The sequence below is a fragment of the Centroberyx affinis genome, unplaced genomic scaffold, assembly GCF_046629955.1.
Source record: "Centroberyx affinis isolate AG114_WGS23_722 - 3 ecotype Tasmania unplaced genomic scaffold, CSIRO-AGI_Caff_v1 ptg004539l_1, whole genome shotgun sequence".
NCBI classification, from domain to species: domain Eukaryota; kingdom Metazoa; phylum Chordata; class Actinopteri; order Beryciformes; family Berycidae; genus Centroberyx; species Centroberyx affinis.
Window position 1 is genome coordinate 13,841 of NW_027282175.1, and position 19,732 is coordinate 33,572.

General features: G+C 42.4%; 1 protein-coding gene and 1 non-coding gene across 4 annotated transcripts; both read right to left on the reverse strand.

Annotated features, from left to right (window-relative positions):
• Positions 1-313: 313 nt before the first annotated feature.
• Positions 314-19,108, reverse strand: LOC139665349 (MYND-type zinc finger-containing chromatin reader ZMYND8-like). Of its 3 annotated transcripts, none has more exons than XM_071544345.1 (22): positions 18,975-19,108; positions 17,479-17,692; positions 17,148-17,383; positions 11,757-11,827; positions 10,863-11,026; positions 9,468-9,689; positions 8,985-9,098; positions 8,718-8,810; positions 8,517-8,604; positions 8,361-8,416; positions 8,168-8,245; positions 7,892-8,007; positions 7,276-7,754; positions 7,011-7,139; positions 6,713-6,865; positions 5,649-6,152; positions 5,062-5,541; positions 4,807-4,958; positions 4,404-4,484; positions 4,227-4,305; positions 3,850-4,089; positions 314-1,484 (listed from the first exon to the last, which is right to left on the reverse strand). In XM_071544345.1, the coding sequence occupies exons 3-22, from the start codon at positions 17,159-17,161 to the stop codon at positions 1,306-1,308; spliced, it is 3,492 nt and encodes a 1,163-aa protein (XP_071400446.1). In that variant the 5' UTR covers positions 17,162-17,383; positions 17,479-17,692; positions 18,975-19,108; the 3' UTR covers positions 314-1,305. The 3 variants fall into 3 exon arrangements, with proteins under 3 accessions (XP_071400446.1, XP_071400445.1, XP_071400444.1); XM_071544344.1 differs by having other exon boundaries at positions 4,807-4,961; XM_071544343.1 differs by lacking the exons at positions 314-1,484; positions 3,850-4,089; positions 4,227-4,305; ... (3 more) ...; positions 5,649-6,152; positions 6,713-6,865 and having other exon boundaries at positions 7,030-7,139; positions 7,227-7,754.
• trnak-cuu (transfer RNA lysine (anticodon CUU)) lies at positions 18,259-18,331 on the reverse strand. Its single transcript has one exon. It is a non-coding gene; the product is annotated as a tRNA-Lys (tRNA).
• Positions 19,109-19,732: the final 624 nt, after the last annotated feature.

A 19,732-nucleotide genomic window follows, 5' to 3' on the forward strand; every position in this document is an offset into this window, starting at 1 on the left:
AAGAAGTGCTGGTTTCCTGTTCAGGCGTTGACTGATCTAAGGTCAGTTGTGGTCGTTGTGGTATCGCTCGTTAGGCTTATCTGTGATCAATACAAAGAGAAGTGAAATGAATTAAATAATGAACCAAGAAAATAAAGAAGTTCTACTGAGCTGGTGATCTGAATGCACAATTGTTTTTTTTCTGTCCATATCCAAAATTGTAATGAATTAATTGCTAAAGTGGAACAAACCCGTTTCATCTTTCCTTTACTAATGTAAGGACACAGTAAACTGATAAGCACCAAAGTGATCAGACCAGTTTTATTTTTTCTTCACCAACCCATTTACTGTATGTACAATAGCCTATGTAAACGAGAACGTGACACAAACTTAAAACATACATGCTCACAGGAAATAATATACAGTCAAATTGCAGTTTCCATTTACCCCAGTTTATAATAGTCTGACTACGTCTTACATTATTTTTGAATAACCGGTTGAATAGAAACTTTGTTCAGCGGTGACATTCATGTGAAGTAATTTATTTCAAATAACTTTTTTTCAGACACATAGAAATGTGATTTCATTAAACATACTATAAAAACATCATATAACACTATAAATATTGTTCAGGTATCTTCTTACAAAAAGCTTTGTACAGTTTTAAATTTTAGGTTTTTGTTGTTTTTGTTTTTTTTTATAAATCACAGATAATTATTTTATGTATACACTGTGGAACTACAATATAAAACAGGTATGAGCCAAAAATGCCAATGTTGACATGAAGTGGACATGGTTGAAGACAGAAAGATGAAACTTACACTTACATTACTCAAATTGCCTCTGATGGCACCACATAAACTGAATACACTCAACTGCTGGCTGTTTCAACATTTTTGTTTTACTTGGGGACAAATTACCAAAATACAACAGCCTTGAAGTACTTCAGAGCAGCACTGAAGATGTTATGTAGCAAATATTCGATGGTTTGATACAATCTTCCTCAGATCTGGAACAAAGTGGTAACAGAGCTATAACACGAAACTTAGGACAGGTATGGAAATATACAGACTCACATTTTATTTTTCAAGACAGACTACAGTCACAAGGTGAATCCACCTGAACACAGACTTGTGGAAGAAACCGCTAATGAGGGATGACCAAGAAATGTCCGATCACCAAGCAGACGTACAGATGAGGATGGAAAAATCAAGGTGATTTGTCACAGAAGTGCAGGCCTTCGAGCATTGAGTGTGCCTTGCGTTTGACGCCATAAGCCCACACAGTGGCCTTGTAAAATGTTACAGACTGTGTGTAGTGTAGCGGTTAGGTCACAGTAACACCAGCGCTGTCCTTGCTCTTGTCCATATATGTGGGGGAGGAGCTTTTGTCTGGTATGGATGCTGTTGCGGAGGGGAGGGTCTGCGTGGCGGGAGAATGGCCTGGCGGTTTGACTGAAGGGTCCGAGTTGGGCTCTGCCTCTGGCTCCTGCTGCGACGCTGTGGCTGGAAGGAGAACAGAAATATAAAATGAGGACATAGCAAAAGACTGCACAGTTTGCGTACATGCTTGTCTGTGTCTGCAGTGTTACCCACAGGTTGGCAGGGGCAAGGTAGTGTCTATGAAATACACTGAGGAGGTAACCCATTTGTATTTACCGCTGCAAGGTCACACTATACTTAACATTGTTGCTACACATGTGGGCTTTTGTTACTGAAGGAATGGGTGCATAGGATGAGAGGGGTTATGTGACCAGTGGGAAGGATTTCTAGAAAGACGGATAGGGAGGACAGGGTGGGGCGTTACTGCTTCAAACTCACTTCTAAGCGTGAAATATTTGGAATGCTGTCATGCTCAAAATAAACCTCCGACATCAAATGCAAGCTAGCGTAAATATAGCAGGAGCAGGAAGGAGAGGCCGTACAATTTCAAGTTGGACTGTTGAAGGATTGAACAATCTGATAAAGAGAGGAAGTTTTTGCCCATCTCAAAACATTGTCATCAGATATAGGGTTTCTTACAGAGACTCATTTCAAGAATGACTCGCATCAGGTCTAGGTGGATAGGGAATATCATTCAAATTTTTCTGTTAAATCCAGAGGCACAGCCATCCTGATGATAGAGGGTATCCCTTTCATTCCACAAAACCACAATTGCGGACAATAATGGTTGCTATCTGACTGTCATTGGAGAACTGTATTCCATGCCCATAACTCTAGTAAATATATCTATGCACCAAACATTGATAATCCGTCATTCTTCAAAAATGTAAAGGCCTGTATAGCAGAAAATTGTGTAATAGATCTGTATCTAGACAGATCACCCTCTCAAACAACTCTAGTGATTTTCTCACTATCTTTATTAACAATATGAATCTGGTTGGCATTTGAAGAATCACTAGCCCAACTGGCAGGGAATATTCTTTGTATTTTTCTGTTGAATGGGAATCTTTCAAGGCTTATCTAAGCATTATGTGATCTCTTTTCAAGCATCAAGAAACAAGAGGAATAGGGACAAATTACTAAAATTGGACAATCAGATCAACCGGCTAGATCAGGAAAATGCCCAGAAGTCAACTGATGAGCTCCCTGGGAGAATATCATCCCTGAGATTTGAATATAACAAAATATTCTCAGCAAAAGTAAGAAAAGCTTTTTTGTTCGTCAAACAGGAACACTTTGAATTTGGTGATAACCGGCAGACGCTACTGGCCAGACTTAGAAAAACTAAGAGCAGAACTAAGACAAAAACAAAAGACTGCATGATTCATAACATATAATCTGGCAAGGGTGACACCCTAATGTTCCCCAAGGACATCAATAGTAGCACCTCCAATTGTACTAGAACCTGTATATATCCCAAGGTAATGCAAATGAATGACATTCTACAGGCCCTCAACTCGTAGAAGAGCAGTAAAGCCCCTGGGCCAGATGGCCCAGGGGCTAGATATCTATTCTAGGGTTAGATATCTATTCTATCTAACCCATTTGTAATTAGCTGTGCGTTATATTCGCATCACAAAACTAGCGATAATCAGATGGGAGTATAACAGTCAACTAATGTCGCAGAGGCTACTCAAACATTGCCTCTCTATTCAGTATGTGTTGGCACTGCCAGTGCGACTTGAGGGGTCAACGACTGACCAACACCATCCACGGTGTCATGAGAACAATGAATTGTGGTCATTGTAGTTCACTTGCCCAGCCCTAGTTTTTTGAACTGGGGCTGGGCAATAGTGTACAACCTCCTGTCAACCAATCATCATCACATATAGCCGATACCCGATGTATTCAATAAATTGAAAGGTAGGAAGGGGTATTTTTACACTTAAATTATCGAAGAAGAAAGAAAGAAGAAAAAAAAAAGAAAGAACGAATGAGCAAATATCAGGTGATGGTGCATTCCCAATAGGAAGCAATAGCACAAGACACTCAAATGGGGAAGCACATGCAGCAACAAAACCAGTACAACATGAGGAAGGACTCTGTGAAATAGCAGGTGTATTTAGGTTTAGGCTATCTTCTGTGATGACTCCAAATACATTTTAAATCAACTTGAGCATAATTTTCATCCCTGCGTGTGCTTCCTTATTTGAGTGTGTTGCACTAGGCTACATTTTAAAGTACCAAAAATCAAGGCAGTTTGAATTGGCAAAATATCAGCAAGGGAATTTCTATTCACCAATCCATGATTCATGCAGCTGATTCATGCAATCGCCCAACCCTAGTGTGAACGCCAGCTTAGTACATCACAGCACCCAAAACATATAAAACAAAAATTTCCTTGGGCAGTTGTCAGTTTACCTAAGCGAGCCGCCCACATCTAATCAATACATGAGAAAACACTAGTGCACGTGTACATTGATGTTACCTGACTGCGTGCAGGACTTCATGTGTTCTGGCCAGTGGGCTTGCTGGCAGGGGTAATCACAGTAACTGGTGTTCCAACAGCAGTAGAAGATGGCCTCTTTCCTGCAGTTGGCGCACCACTGTTTCTTTTTGGTCTCGTCCACTGCCTGCTGCTTCTCTGTCTCCATCTGCTTCTTGACCTCTGCCACCAACCGTTCCCTTTCCTGCTCCAGACTCTGCCTCATCTCTGCCATTGTCAGTTCTGTTTTTAGCACAGAGAAAAACAAATATCTTTGAAATCCATGCCATATGTTGTGGAAAAAGTATCTGTAAGTGACTGGATCATACTGTATTCATAAAATAACAGGTTCAATGGTTCTTGGAAGTAACACAACTTACCCAGGTTGTGCTTCATCTCCGATAGCTCTTGCTGATGTAACCACTGGAGTTTCTCAATCTCTATCCTTAACCGTCGGATCTGTAGCAAAACATACCCAGTGATCATCATTAGCTATAACTTGTGAAGTCTTAGTACAACACATTAATATGCATCAGTCTGTATGCCAGAATACTTGCCTCTGCAATTGTGTTTCCTGATGTGCTTTTGGAAAGGTCATTGTAGATTTCAGTCATTGTCCCTTTGATCGAGTCCATAATCTGAAAAGTTTTGCCAGGACCATGTGATGTTAGAATAAAGGCCCACAGCTTTAATTGACTACTTTGATCTCTCAACAAGAAAGAATTGAAAAGAGCACTAATGGAATGCACATGAAGCACAATTGGTCCTTTTGATTTTTGAAAGCTGTTATCTTTCCTTACATTACAGATGACCCATACAGTGTAATCAATCTTTACACAAAATCATATATGAATTACAGAAATAATTCAGGATTATTGTCATTGATAAGATAAAAATAACTGTACTTAATTTCTCATTCTACAACAATGTTTCTTCACAGAGCTAAGAATCCTGACTTACTTTGTTTGTGTACTTGGCTATATCTGCAGCCACATCAGATGACACTGTCGGGATTTGCAAGTCTCCTGCTGCGAAAGAGGAGGAGGAACTGCCAGAGGTGACTGGGGTAACTGATGAGGAGGATGTGCTCTGAGGGGAGTCTTTTTGTTGCACTGCTGGAGATGATGGAGGGAAAAAAGGAAATTATACATCTGAATTGATTTACATTTTATCAAGTCTGGGAGATGGTGCTGTTGTTGATGCTGGTGTGTATACCTTTGGCTGCTTGTCTGGTCTGATAGCGTGTACTAGAGGAGGAATTCTGCTGCTGTGACTGCAGCTGCTGCGGGCTGCGTGTCTGCACCTGAGTCGGGGCCTGCGTCTGCACCGCTGGCTGCTCCCCATGCTGCTGTTGCCTCTGCACCTTCTGCATATGCCACTTCTGAGAGGAAGTCTGGAACTTGTTGGTGGGATTCCAAACGACTGCCCGCTGCACTGCCTGAGCCGTCTCTTTAGGCAGTAGAGGGCGCTGTTTCTTCACGGCTGCAGGGACTGAGGCTGTCGTGGAGACGGAGGTGGAGGCAAGGGAGGGGGCGGGAGCGCTGCTGGATGGGGCTGCACTGGGCGGGCCAGAGGTTGTAGTGGAAACAAGGTTGAGGGCTGCTGTGATGGCAGGTTGTGAGGGGTCTTTCAGGCTGGAAGCAGAGGGGGCTTCCCTTGCTGGTGAGGCTGCTATGGCAGATGAAGGGAATTTACCTAGGCAGAGAAAACATCAAAATATAAGACCGCCTTTCCCACAACTGTCCTCCTGACTCATGTCATGTGAGAAGCACAGAAAAATGTGAATATATCAGAAGCCTCACCTTCCAACTTGGGAGCAGTAGATGTTTTGACAGCAGGGGCCCCTGGCTCTCTTCTAGCCCTCTTTCGATCACGGTTCCCATGCTCATCCCCCAGGTCAATCACCAGTTCTCTTTCAGAATCAGAGTCTTGTTCAGGCAGGGATGAGGCAGCAGCTGCTCTACCCTCCTCTGGGGCCTTGGGCTTGTCAGTGGGGGACTGAGACTGGGGCGTTTTGGGCTTGTCCTGGGGTTCCCTATCTGGGCCATTGCTGCCCTGCTTGTCTTTGAGCACGGGTTCAGGGGTGGCTTTATCCCCTGTCCCTGTAACTCCCTCCTTATTCTCTCCTTGTGTGGTTGCTTTGGGCCTCTTTCTCTCTGCTTTGTCCTTGTCGTCCTGGGCGGAGCTCTTTGGCCTGTGCTCCTCGTCGCTGAGATACTCGCTGTCACTTGAGTCAGATTTCTCAGAATCCTCAGAGTCACTGTGTTCCACGCCTTTATACACGTCTTCAGAAATCTCATCTATTCCTGTATGGAGAAACATAAATGTTATTAATCACATGTTGTGAAAAGATTCACAAGAGTGTTTTGTCAGATACAATGGAATAAACACTTTGATTCTCTGGTAATAGCCTGACAACATCAACAGTTCACCATCACTAATGCCAAGTAAATGTCAGTCAAACCAGCTGCCACATGTTTCAACTACCACATGCTTTGGGCAAAATCTTCCTCATTTATCATAACACAAAATATTGTTTTAAGCTGATGTGATCTAAAATTAGGAAACGGTCATGGTGACATCCGTTGATTTACTGTTACATTAGTGGTGTCTGGCAATTACTTGAAAAACGAACTATAAAATCCAGTTTCACCTTAGACAACTCATTCCAAAGAACCATTTGAATATCACACAGAAAATTGAAATTTTCCTAAAATTACCAGACAATTTTGTTATTAGGTTGGGTATCACTAACCGCAGACAACATGGCATGAGATGTACACTACAAGAATAGAATTGTGGGCCAAAGTAAAATTAGATAGCACAGGGTTATATACGTGTCTTTAGTGACTGATTATATACGTACCAAGCTGAGCCTTGCAGCTTTCAATAGTCTTGTCCAGGCTCCTGATGGGTCTCTTTGGTGTAGGAAGGGCGGCTGTCGCTCCCTGTTGCTGCTGCTGCTGCTGCTGCACAGTTTCACTCAGCTCCTTCAGATCCATCTCAGCCTTCACTCGATCTGAAAGGAAAGGGTTAACATTCAACTTGAGTACAACTGAAAAAACATATATATCTAAATCTAAGTATCATCTCACATCTGATTATCGTCAGCCTGTGACAACATAAACAGAGTACGATTTGTGCAGAAGTGAGATGGTACTGACCTAAATTGAGATTAAGGATGCTGCCTGTGCCTACAGCCCTCTCCTGCTTGGGCACCAGTCCAGGGGTGAAGGGCTTGGGGCTGCCCGTCATGCTGCCTGCAGGACCCATCTTCCCTGAAGCAGGAGATGCTGTAATCCAAACAAAAAAATTAAATCCCAGGTTAGTTACTTTGCTTTACACATATAGTTGAAATTTTTCAAAAAACGGCATCATACCCCTCATGGCTACACAGCCAGAGTGATGTAGACTTTAGCATTTAATTACCACTAAAGTCCATAGATTCCTCTCCAGTGCTGTAGTGAAAGGCGGGATTCCTGGGGGGCTTTTCCATCCCATCCTGCTCCACGTCAGACCCTGTGTGAACAGAGGAGTTGGTGCTCATGGGAGACCGAGGCATGTCCGTCATAGAGATCCTCCGACTCATCCCACTTGGTGTGGAACTCTTGCCGAGGACCATCTTGGGAGATGCGGTTATATCGAAGTTGAGGCGGAGTTTTTCAGATTTCTCCGTTTTCACTGTCCCAGCGCCGGGGTTGGAGGGGTCCAGTAACATCTGCAGCTGGTTGTTGGGTGTGTAGGGGGTACGGAAGGGTGCATAGTTGAAGATCCCAAATTTCTTGCGGATGTTTTCCACGTAGACCTCCATCTCCTGCATGGCACTGTTGAAAATACTCTTGGTCTTCTTCACGGAGAAAGGGATCTCTTTGGACATGAGGTAGCAGTTGTTGATGGGGACCCAGGCCCTGGGCGGAAGAGAAGGACAAAGCATAATAAAACATTTAAGGATTGTAGAAAAACAGGGAGACTAGTCTGAGTTTTGGTGAAGCAAACCAAAAACAAGGAGCCAATTTCTTCTAATGGGCTCAAAAGCTAGGCTCACCTGTCATGTTGTCCGAAGAAGCGTGCATCTACCTGCCCGTCCTTCTCCCGCAGAGCTTTTGCTGGCCAGAAGGGAAATCCCTTTAGCTTAGCCCAGACCAGGGGGTGGGGTTGACTCTGTTGGGGGACAAAGCAAAATAATTAAATGCATCAAAGTTTTACACTAAAATCTAATAATAGGACACCCTTTGTTGAGTTAGAAGATCGAATATGTATAAAAACTGTTAACATAAGGCTGGACCTTAAGTGTATTACTTAAGATGATGTAGAGACTTACACATGGCTCACAAAACCAGTTGTCCCTTTTTTGGCATGAAGACAGATAGCACTCTGGACACACCTCAATCTCATTCATCTAAAACACATATTAAACAAAATGAAGATATAACGGAATGAGATCCATCCATTTATTCATACATAAATTACACACATCTAAATTTGCCATTATCAAGTTGGTAAAGCTACTTTACCTCATGTTCACAAATCTTGACAATGACTTTCGCTGTTGCTGTCAGTTTGTGATTACCTGGAACAAAGCCACGAGAAAGGTTGACCCGTAATTGCTGTTTATTTTTTCTTTGAACAGCAGAGTGGGGTGATGATTGATGTATGCCTAAGTGGCCTACCTCCATTATAGATGATGCAGTTGTGTAAGATCCATTTCATATCAGCAAGAAAGGCTTCGGTGCAGCCATACATTTTCTTTTTGATATTCTATCAAAACATGAGAACAATAACATCAATGAGACAAGACATTTCAATGATGAATAATAATCATCATTTTATAAGTATGTATTGTTACAGTTATTACACATGCATCATGGTACCTTCTCTAAAGTACACAGGTCCATGGGGTGGAAGATATATTCTGCATAATCTGGGTGCTGTTCCAGAGACACAGGCTTCTGAAAAGGCTCCGTCTGCTCAGGTTGAAAAAAATAACAAAGGCATTAGCCAAGATCCGGGTGTCCCATTGCATGGATAATTACAAGGTAACTACTTTGTCTTTTAACATTAAACACTTTGTCATGTACACAAAGGTTATACGAGCAAAATTAAACCAACACAGTGCACGTTTACAGTAAGTAACTTACTCCAGGCTGTTTCATCTTCTGGAGGGCGAACTTTAGTAGGTAGGAGAGTTGGTCTATTGTTAGCATCGTCATGGCCTTGCTCTGGGTTTCTATGCATTCAGCAACAGTGATTTTCTGCAAAAACATAAGATTCAAAATAAAAATGGTATCCGTATTACTGAAACTGATCCCATCAAGCAAAGGAGTGAACACAACTGCTCATATTTGTGCAAGTCGGCGACGATATTAACTTTCTAATGATAAGCGTACATTCACATCACTATTAGCTTTTGAATTAGCTTGTAGCCACTTAGAACTGCAAAGAATTTTTTCCCAAAAAAGGTAAAGAAAAAGATTAAGACTTTAATCCTCTAACATTTCTCAAGCTGACAGCGCGAGTTATCAGACAAGTTCGATGTGTAGACTAAGCAAGCAGGATTGTGCTGTAAGCGTGCGCATCACTTGTGTACACCCACACGCACACACATATCTTTAGCGAGATACCTCACACTCTGGACAGAACCAGTCGCCCTCGGGCTCGGCTGGTAGTTTGAGGCACTTGGCATGGTACACCCTGGGGCAGAGCTCACAGCAGAGCACCTGGCCCTCGCGGTGGCACAGCCAGCAGTAGAAGTCATTCCTGCCGTCCTGCGGTACAACATCAACAGGGTCTGTGGTGAGTGCTGGCTGCTTCACATAGTAAAAGGGACCATGTCTTAGCTCTGACTGAAATGCAGGCAAGAGAAACAGGGGGGGCAGGTTTCAAAAACACGCAGGAACAAACACAAAAAGGTGCAGTGCAACAGAAACAAGGTGGTAATAAGGCAGGATAAGCAGCATGGAGGGCAATAAAGCAGGCACCCAACAAAAGACTAGAGAATCAAGGCTATTGGCATTACTTTTTGAAATAGTTTCTGCTGGTCCGTATAAACTTTATAGAAAAGTCATGCTTGAAATGCAAGATATATTGATTCATAACTTTTCCTGAGTGGACCAGCAGCCAGCCTTGTGTGATGTGCGTGATACCAGACCCCTAAGCAAAACATTAAACAAGGCACAGTAGTGATCGTAACATCTGAATGTTCTGATCATGTGATTGATTCCAGACTGAGCTGAAAGGTTTCTGATGTGGGTTAAAGGATAACTACTGTTTCTTTTCATGTGATAATTAGATAGCTGATCTTTCACCTGAGAGTAGATACAATGCATGATTTGTTTTTCTGGTAAATGCCCTACAACCATCAGTACAATTTGTATATTGCTAAATGCTAATGCTAAATTAATCTGTTGCAGCATGTTTCACAGTACGAGGCCAAACCATCTTGGGCTTACACTAGATAAGGATGACTTAGAGTCTGTCCTATGTTACCTCTAAAGTTGCTATTCATTTAGTATTAGCTACATTTTACTGCAAGTCATATGACCATTTCCAGAGAAGCAAACCATGTATTCTGAACTTATGCAGGCCATAAACTACGCTCAGGTCAAAGACCTGTCAAAGTATCACACTACAAAAAGCAGGAATTACCCTTTAATGCCATGCACGTACAACAAGGCACGAGGCACAAAAGGGAATCACTCAGCACCACACCAATTTGGCAATCAGATAATATTAACATATGCATCACTGTCTGATGACCCCAAAAGGCATAAAATTTGAATTGAACAAAAAAAACAGGACATAAATGATCATGGATGATTGATTGCACATATCAGTAGTCATCAAAAATACAAATGCCAAATGTAAAATAAGAATGTATCCATCAGGTGACCATGCACCAGGTGTCACTGCTTCAAACTTTCAGGCACAACACTGTAAAAGACACACAGACACCAATCACTCTCTCACATATCCACTTTCAAAGCAGGTCACACCCATATAGGCCTGTCCATCCTTACCTGGTCTTTGTTGTTACAGTTGACAGCCCCGGGCTTCTTCTTCTTCTTCATGGGGCTGGGGGAGGTGTCTGACGGAGAGTGGCCATTGGAGGAATGGGTGGGACTCGGCATTCTCCTTTTCTGTGGCGCCTGCGCCCGTTCTGCTGACCCTGGAGGGTCAGGGACTGGACACAGAGAGAGAATCAGGTCATTGCACAAGACAGAGTAGTATCATTCACTGCACTCAAGTCAAGCACATTACACAAGCTTAACAGGGTTTAATAGAAAGGCTACAACTGACTGGATTGCCAGTGATAGCAATTTAGCAACTCCTGGAATAGACAGTGACAATGAAACCTATCAGACACCATAATCTATCATTCCCCTAATCTCACATTCCCAATTCTTATTGAGGAATCAAGGATGGAATTGGAAATTGAAGCACTTCTTTTTTTCAGTTGAACAATTTGAAGGTCAGATACAGTGTCCAGCTTTAAGCGTTTTTTGTCATCATGATAATATCGATATCATCTACTCGGCAATCACACTGGATCTGAATAGCGGTTATTGAAAATATTGCAATTGTCATAAATTAAAGACAAGAACTTGCACACTGTAGCTCCCACTATATCAAAATTGTTACATCAACACATGATATTAAGGCTAACGCATGCTGGAAAGCTTCCTCTAAACTGCTGTGCCGTAGCAGTGTCTGCTGATAGACTTTGTGTTGATACTTGACACAAATTCTAAACAGGCAGGCAGTCGGGCATAATGGATTATCTGTGTATTCCTAAGAGATCCACAAAATGCATTAGACTGCTCTTAAATCTTAAATACCCTCTTCATAGTCTGAAACTAAGCCGCATAAGATGTTTGACTCTTAATGTAGGCTACTTGGCCTTAGAGACTTACCTTTGGATCGTATAGACGCTTCCATCCCCTCTACCACATCAGACTCTGTCTTTATCTCCTCCTCAGCCAGACTGCAGAGCACGGAACAAGAGCACACAGAAAGAGAGGGAAAGACAAAGTCAGAAAGGGTGTTCACAAACCAAATCGGCATCACAGTAAACAAGTGGAACACCACCTAAGGCACCCAGGTCCCAGAGGATCAGTCACTAGAGACTCTGCAGGTTTCCAATGCTATTCTTTTTTTTTTGTATTTGATTTCAACACATTTCTAACATCATGTAATAAAGCTCAACTCCTTTCCACTTTATCAGTGACAACCAGTCAGAATTAATTCTTTATGTTCCAAGAGAGAGAATGGTAGCAATTTCCATGGCAACACTCATCTCCACCAGGCCATCTAACTTCGATTAGCCTGCATATCTGTCCTCCAGAAGACACCACAGACGTAAGATCTTAGTCCAACTAGGTCCTGATCTTTGCACCCTAATTTGTTCATTAATGACAAATAGGAATATTCCTATAGTAACAGGAAAGCCAGGGGGGGTTGATCCATACTAACTCAAGGAACAACGTCTCATGGTGATGAGCAGTAGGTGCTTCTGGTATCTCTCAAGCCCCTTCTCTAACAACAGGTGTCCCCAAGGCTTTTGATCTGATTCCTGGAGACCAATTGCAACAGATCCCTATAATAAGCTCTGAGGATTCAAACCTAGGTCTAGTTAGAATATTTGGGGCCTAAACCTCTGACACAAGTCTACTTCCAGAAGCTCTTAACCAATACAAGCACATTAATTTTGATATTCGCTAATAAACATTTTATTTATATCACCATCAGTCAATATTGTGACCCTTTAAGGCTCTAAACACTAAGGATACAACCTCTCCAACACAAATCTAGCACTGATATAAAAGGCTGATTCCCTGAGTCTCTGGTTCCGCTCTCATCTCATTTCCTCTGAGGAAAAAAGAAGGAGAATAAAAGGGGGGAGGCCTTGGTGATGAATGGAGCTCTTTGAGTGTTCAGCTCCTCCTTTGTCAGAGCAACAGAGGGCCTCGTTCCAAGGATGTAGTCTTATTCACAATCCCCTAAGAGAAAACCCTCCCAAAGACCCCTGACAGGTCACACACTTGACCAGTTCATCGTCCAGTTAGGACGCTGGGTGTACAGGCAATGACATAAAGGTCAACCACATTTGTGAGATAAGTGGGGGGGGTTTTTCGTCTAAAAGTAAAGGAATGCTCTTCATGCTCCCACCTTCCCCCTCCTTGAGAGACATTCCACACAAAGTTGATCAAACGCTTCCACATCAAAACCAGTTAACTGATGGGCATGACTGTAGGCATGGTTAACAAAAAACTTAGAAACCCAACTGTAAAAGAGATTATCAGGTATGATCACATCAATCAACCAATAAACACACACCGATTTAAAGACAGAGTAAACCTTGATGTCTACCTCACAATCCAAGGGTGAAACAATAATTAGGCCTATTCATTATCCCAAACATAATGCCCAATAGTGTCACCAAACAAACGAACGAAGAGGTCTCTAGTCCACAATCATCAAAGCAAATCTAGATACATTCCTTTGTCCTTTCAGACACAGTAAAACTGTCTATCATGAACAGCTTATCAAACTGAAACTTAGAGAAATCATCCACAATAACTTGTGTCGTCTAGATAAGGATAGAGGTGGGTTGACCGGATAAAACAAACATAGAATCCAGCATATGGGTGTCTTGTTTCAACCTGCTAACAGTCACACATACACACACACACATACACACACACACATACACACACACAGCCCAACCCCTCCGGGGCCTTCCTGTTCCGGACAGAGTGAACAAACGAGGCCCACATGAAAATGAGAAAACGTTAGCCAACTCCCTCTGCTACGTGTACTGAAGCACTGAAAAGAGAGAACATTCGCCGTTACCAGGCAGCCCATAGCTGCTGAACAGAGTGCCACGACCCTATATTCACTGAAAACCAATGGCCAAATAGTGCTGCAACTACCAGGACGGTAGGATAACCACAAGCAAAAAAGTATGCTGTTCCAAAGGGCATTCTCAGACCAGGAGCTGTGTCCCATCATACAAGGATAGTTAGCCAAATAAATCCACAGCAGACTCTGGGATATATTCCAGAAAGACCGGGTTCAAGAAAATATTGACAACATCCCCCTCTGTAAGTAGTACCTGATGGACAAAAAGAGAACACTGACTCTATGCCTTGAGATTCCTCTCCTGTGAGAGACGAGCAGGGTTTTTCTCGTCACAGAAAATGGAGGCCACAGCTTGCTCCCCTCCCCCCTCTCCCCCATCCCCCACTCCGAGGCTCAGACTCAGGCACTGGCACATCCATGCAGGAGGACCAGAGATCTGTGGAGATTACAGTTCAACATTAAAAACACAGCTACGACGAGACGAACCAACAACACCGCTGGGCACAGAGAGATAGAGAGACAGAGAGGGAGACAGCAGAGAAAATCCTGCAAAGTGAGAAGCATTTGTCTCATTTTTTTTTACCCCTTCAATCTTGCCTTTTCGCCTTCACTGTGAACACTGCTGTCGCAGAATAATTAGGTTTCACTTAAGAGAATGAGAGACCAGCACTGTGCGAGTACAGTCAGATCCCGGCAAACCTATTTTCTATCCCTTAACAGGAAGATATGCCATTTTCCCACTTCAAAAATACTGCATAAATGAGCTCTATATGACAAAACAGGGAAAGTATGCAATGCAGACTTCATCTTGAATTATCTGCATTGGAACTGCCCTTGAAAACACTTGGAATTAATACTGTTGGATGGGAAACAGTCATCCTACTCACCCTGCAACCCGTAGAGAGATTACTAGGTTTGTATTACAAAACCTCTTTGGGTTTGAGTAAAACCAATGAGGTTTTACAAGACACATTCAACCTCATACAGGACCAACAGTCATATGGAAACACATAAGGAAATGCATGCCATCAGCTTTTGCTTTTCCTGAAATGTCAAAAAACAGAACAGAAATAAAAATACCCTAAACAAAAGATTAAGTTCACGGTCAAGACATTTGCCTGCATTTTCATGCAATAATGGTTTCAACTATATTAACATGACTCATTTGTAACTCTAAAACGATCAACCAAATACAATGTCACAACACTTCCTTAGTATATCAAGTATACTGCTGCTACGCACAGAATAGGCTAAATAAAAGAAACATTTGACCTGGATTTTACATAAGGCTGTAAAGGGTGAATCAAAGATGGCTGTGGAATTTTCCAGAAGGCCCTTGCTCTCCCTGCTGCTCTCCCTCCGATTGTCAATCTTTAACCTCAACTGCAGCTGCAATTGGCTGGAGGGCCAACAGGGTGGAACATTATTGGTCGGCTGTGCTATGCCACACGGATCACAGTGTGCAAGCTTCCCTCTTCCTCTTAAAAAGCATTTTTGCTGCAATGCAGAGATTTCCCCCTGCATTAGACAGTTTATTTTCCTTCAGTTTAGCTTACCCATCTTGGGCATGACAGTATGAACCAGAGGGGATTTGAAAAAGGCCTTTTGGGAGATTATCTTTGTGGTTGTGAGGCGTAACTCAATGGCTCTGCTATTCAACCTCTGGTGTCCTGTTTACAGACTATATTGCCTCATCTAACCGAGCCAGTCCCAGACGATTTGTTTCCTCGCTATAACATTACACATTGCTGACATTACTAAGTATGAATGTAACATTCATATTACAGGCTTGCTTACAGCATTGTGCAGTTGCCCATTCTTATTCAGTAGTAGAAGTGCACTTATGGTTTTGGTTTTACTCTTAGTGCATTAGTATCAGTGTAAGGGAAAACATTGGTTGCACTGTTTTCTGCTGGTCATGCAAGTGAAACAAAAGGCAGCGTTTTTTTCCCCCCACGCAGTTGTGACTGCTAAAATGGTGCTACATGATGTAGCCTAATGTACAATGTTTCAACTGTGCTCTGGATAATATCTTATGGCATGTTCATTTCTGAACATTTGTGCTCTCAATCCATTTAAGGACCAGATAAAATATAAAATATGTCTTTGTGCAAATATCACATCATAGGTATAAAAAATCTTGACAAAGCACACAGAAAACCTCCTGCTTAAGTGAAACACAGGAATCAATGCTGTTTTTTTGTTTATGTCTAAAAATATGAGAAACCCTGAGTAGCAAAAGGGAAGAGAGAAAACAGCACAAACAAATGAGAGTGAGGTTGAAGTGAAACACAGCACCATCTTTTCATATTCTCAAACATTTGCATACCCAAGTACAAGAGGTAAAATGCAAGTAGCTTTTCTGTCTTGCTGTCTGATCTGTGAAGGGAGTTCTCCCAGGAGGAACTCTCTACACACAAAATGGCCACTGTTTGAGGATCAGCGAGTGGAGGAAACACTTTTATGATGAATGGTGCTGTGGAGTCAATGTAGCACTGGGCTGTAAACCAAGGGCCTTTGGCTGTAAATGGAGAACGTAGGTGACTGGTGCATCAACACCTTTTTGCTAACCAGGCAAAATTACATGGGAAGAAAAAAGGAATCAAGATTCCCCTGTGACAAACCTTTGTTTCAAGGGGGTTCATGCATTGGTTGATTTTACTGTGAAGAGAAATAAACAACATGGAGTCTGGAAACAAATGTAGCACTCCTGTCACTAACCAGGCTTTCAATCTCTTCAATCTCTGTTCAGATTTTAAGGAAAAAAACAGAAACTGAAATATAATAAAAAAGGAAATCCTAATATTTACTTGTGCCTTTATATACAGTGTCCCTCCAGTATGTCGCCCATCCAGTAAAACCAGTATTCAGTTATGCCCCCCTTTCCTCCTAACAGCCACATCTGTTGCCCCCCGCGTCCATTCCCCGGCCTGGCATGACACACAAGATAACAACATAACAACGGAGCCAATCTACTTACAAAGGGTACATAACACCCCCTCCCTCCCTCCATCCTCCACTGCCCATCCCCCCACACCTTCTCTGCCAGTCTACAAAACCAGGCTGCCACAACAGAAAGGAGATGTGAGTGCCCATTTTTAAATCTAACTCTCTTTTGCATTATAAAAAAAAAGCAAAAGGATTTGCCATGGTCCACTCTGCCTCCTGCATGGCAGCCTGGCTGTCTGGGGCACCCATGTGACCCTGAGACACAGAGGGAGAGCAAGGGTGAGAGTCTTTACCCAACCCCCCACCCTCAGCACTGTGGAGCAGGGGCCTTGCAAGGCCTCCAATCCACCCCAGCCCCTCCTCCTCCTCCTCTGGGACACTAAACTCAGATTTTAAGGTGTGCAGATTTATCATCAGAAATCAACAGTCACTACAACAACAAGAAGGAAGCCATGTTGTTATTAGAGTTGAGATAAAAAAGAGACAGGCCTTACCTCTGTGGATGCATGGCTGCCTGACACACTGTTATGTCAACACTTATAAAACATGGAGGACACTCTCAGCCCTCAGCCGGGGAAGGCTCCGCTCTTCAGGCAAGGCGATCAGGCCCTAGTGATGTTAGCCAGATCCTGACTGGTCCCTTTCCTCACAGGCAGGATGCAAGGCCGCGTCTGATTGGCCAAAATGTTTCCTGAGTAATTATCTTTGTTCAGCGCAGGCAGGGGCAGCTCTGTGAGTGTCAGAGACAGGGGAAGAAAAATAAGCAGAGAGCTAGGCCTAAAACCATAAAATAACATGATTAACAGCATTTTTTGACATACAGACCCCATATAGCAATGTTATGAAGCTTCCCAATGTGGCATCTGGTGGTAGTTGTCTTATTTGGAGGCTTTAGGAGTAGAAATGGCAGCATGTAGAATGTGGAAAGCAGGACACCATGGCTTCTCTGCACAAGCCTCCATTTTTTTTGTGGAGAGGGCCTTTGTCTAAACTCCTCCCTCCTTCTCAACCGTCTTCAGAGGATAGATAGGCTACAGCTCTTCACCAAAAATAATTGCAACATAGGTCAGAATTCCTCATTTGCAAAAAATGAAGCACTTAAACTGAGAGTTTTTATATTTATAACACTTCTATGGTGTGTTGTATATCTGGAGGAAAGCATCACAGCAAAGCAAAATAGGCCTAGAGATTTTGAACAGGCCAAACCGTTTTATGTTAAACATTACTGTGGTTACTGTAGTAAATTAAATACATAATATCCCACTGATAGTTGACCAAACACACAAAGTATATGTGCAAGCCCATGTTTAGCAACCTGTAGTAATTATAATAATATAAAATAGGTGTTGACAACTCATCCTCCCCCATAAACAGGAAGAGGAAAATTAGAGAAGGATTTGAAAAACACTGGAGTTACATTGTATATGTGTGTGTGCAGGGGTGTCTCCTTCACAGCCTGTGCTGTGCCCATGATCATTAATAATTCATCGTCGCTGGATAAAGCACCTGTTATTGCCTAACTGACTTGCGGCTACTCTTCGGAATATAGGCCTTCACCTAGAGTTGAATGTATTTATATCGGATGGATATTAACTGAAAAGATTGCGCCCAACGTGGGGCTCGAACCCACGACCCTGAGATTAAGAGTCTCATGCTCTACCGACTGAGCTAGCCGGGCTGCCTGTAATGTAAGCGTTTGTATTCCTGCATTTTTTCTACCGAAGTGAATGTGCAGTGATCTCTTGTAACATGATAGTAGCTGCATGAACCAGCGTCATGTTATATGTGTTACTGAATTGAGGAACTGGGGTGTTGTAGGTCTGACTATCCCGTCCTATCCCTTGCTGACCTCTAGCGCCCAAAGAGAGAATGGTTTGAAAACTGTCCATCATGTGTGAGCCGAGAATTCATGGATGTATTAAACTCGGTTGACTTCCAGTTAGGTTGCAGAGTTTCAAGAATTTGTTTGCTAAATTATACAGGTTTAGGTTGGCAGGTCATGATTGCCCCCTTGGAATAAAATATATAACTCATATACGATTGCATTGACCCAGTGGCGTGCATGCAAGTTAGCAGACCTGAAATATGGAAGATAACCTTACTGCTAGCTACATCTAGGTCACAAGCCTAGTTTTATTCGCAACAATAACCCATTTGAACGACTAACCTGTCTCGCTAACATTTTACAATATCTTTTACAATATGTCTTGTTGAATGAATAGCACCGCCGCTGCTTTGACAACTTCGACTGACTAGTGTGCAAATATTAACATTAAGCTACATCAAAGGGGTGAGGGGTTTTTCTTGGAAGTAATGCTAACCTTAACATGACAGTTGGTGTCCTCTGTCGACTTTGTCATTTCCAGACACCGTTGGCTAGCTAGATAACGTTACGTACCCAAACCATAGAGACCTCGGAGATGCCTTTCTAACTGCTGAGGTTAGGAGAAACCGATTAAACTCATTACTAACGTCAACTCGCTGTCGCTAGTAGTTTGCTTTTGAATGGAACAAGTGTAAAGCTAACCACAATAAAAATGTAACTTCCGGTTAGAGTTTTCAAAATAAAACCGTAGCATATTACGTTGCAACGTTTTACTTTGGAGAAATAGAAAGTACCAACCTGAAAATAAAGAATAAATCAATAGAATTCCTCTGAATAAATCCAAGGCTAAATCTAGCAAATGCAAATAATATTTTTGTTTTTATTGCAAAATATAATTTTCACAACAGTAATAGCCATATAGGCCGAGCAAGATGTCACAAGCCAAAAATGCCAAAAATACAGAGACTAGGAGGCGGAGGAATAAGTAAATGTTTAAACCTGGCTGTCCTTTTCTTCTGTTCTGTTGCTCGTCTTCTGAAACTGGAACTTTAATATGAAGAGGGCAAATGAACGAAAAAGGGCCAAGGAGTGCAGTTGGTGCTATTGGAAATTACGAGATCACATGACATGAACGACCCAATAAACTGGTGAATTGTAGTCTCAGGCGCGACATAAATTGGCGGCCCAACAAGTCATTTTGTGATCACAAGTCTTAAAATGCCCTGGCAGGAAACAACTAGTGCATGCTAGATT

Bases quoted from the DNA above. Each gene is read 5' to 3' on its own strand.
- LOC139665349 (XM_071544344.1), bottom strand. The intron at 9,099-9,467 runs GTATCTCGCTAA...ATGTTTTTGCAG, and splicing joins GGTTCTGTCCAGAGTGTGAG to AAAATCACTGTTGCTGAATG. The intron at 8,811-8,984 runs GTAAGTTACTTA...CAACCTGAGCAG, and splicing joins AGAAGATGAAACAGCCTGGA to ACGGAGCCTTTTCAGAAGCC.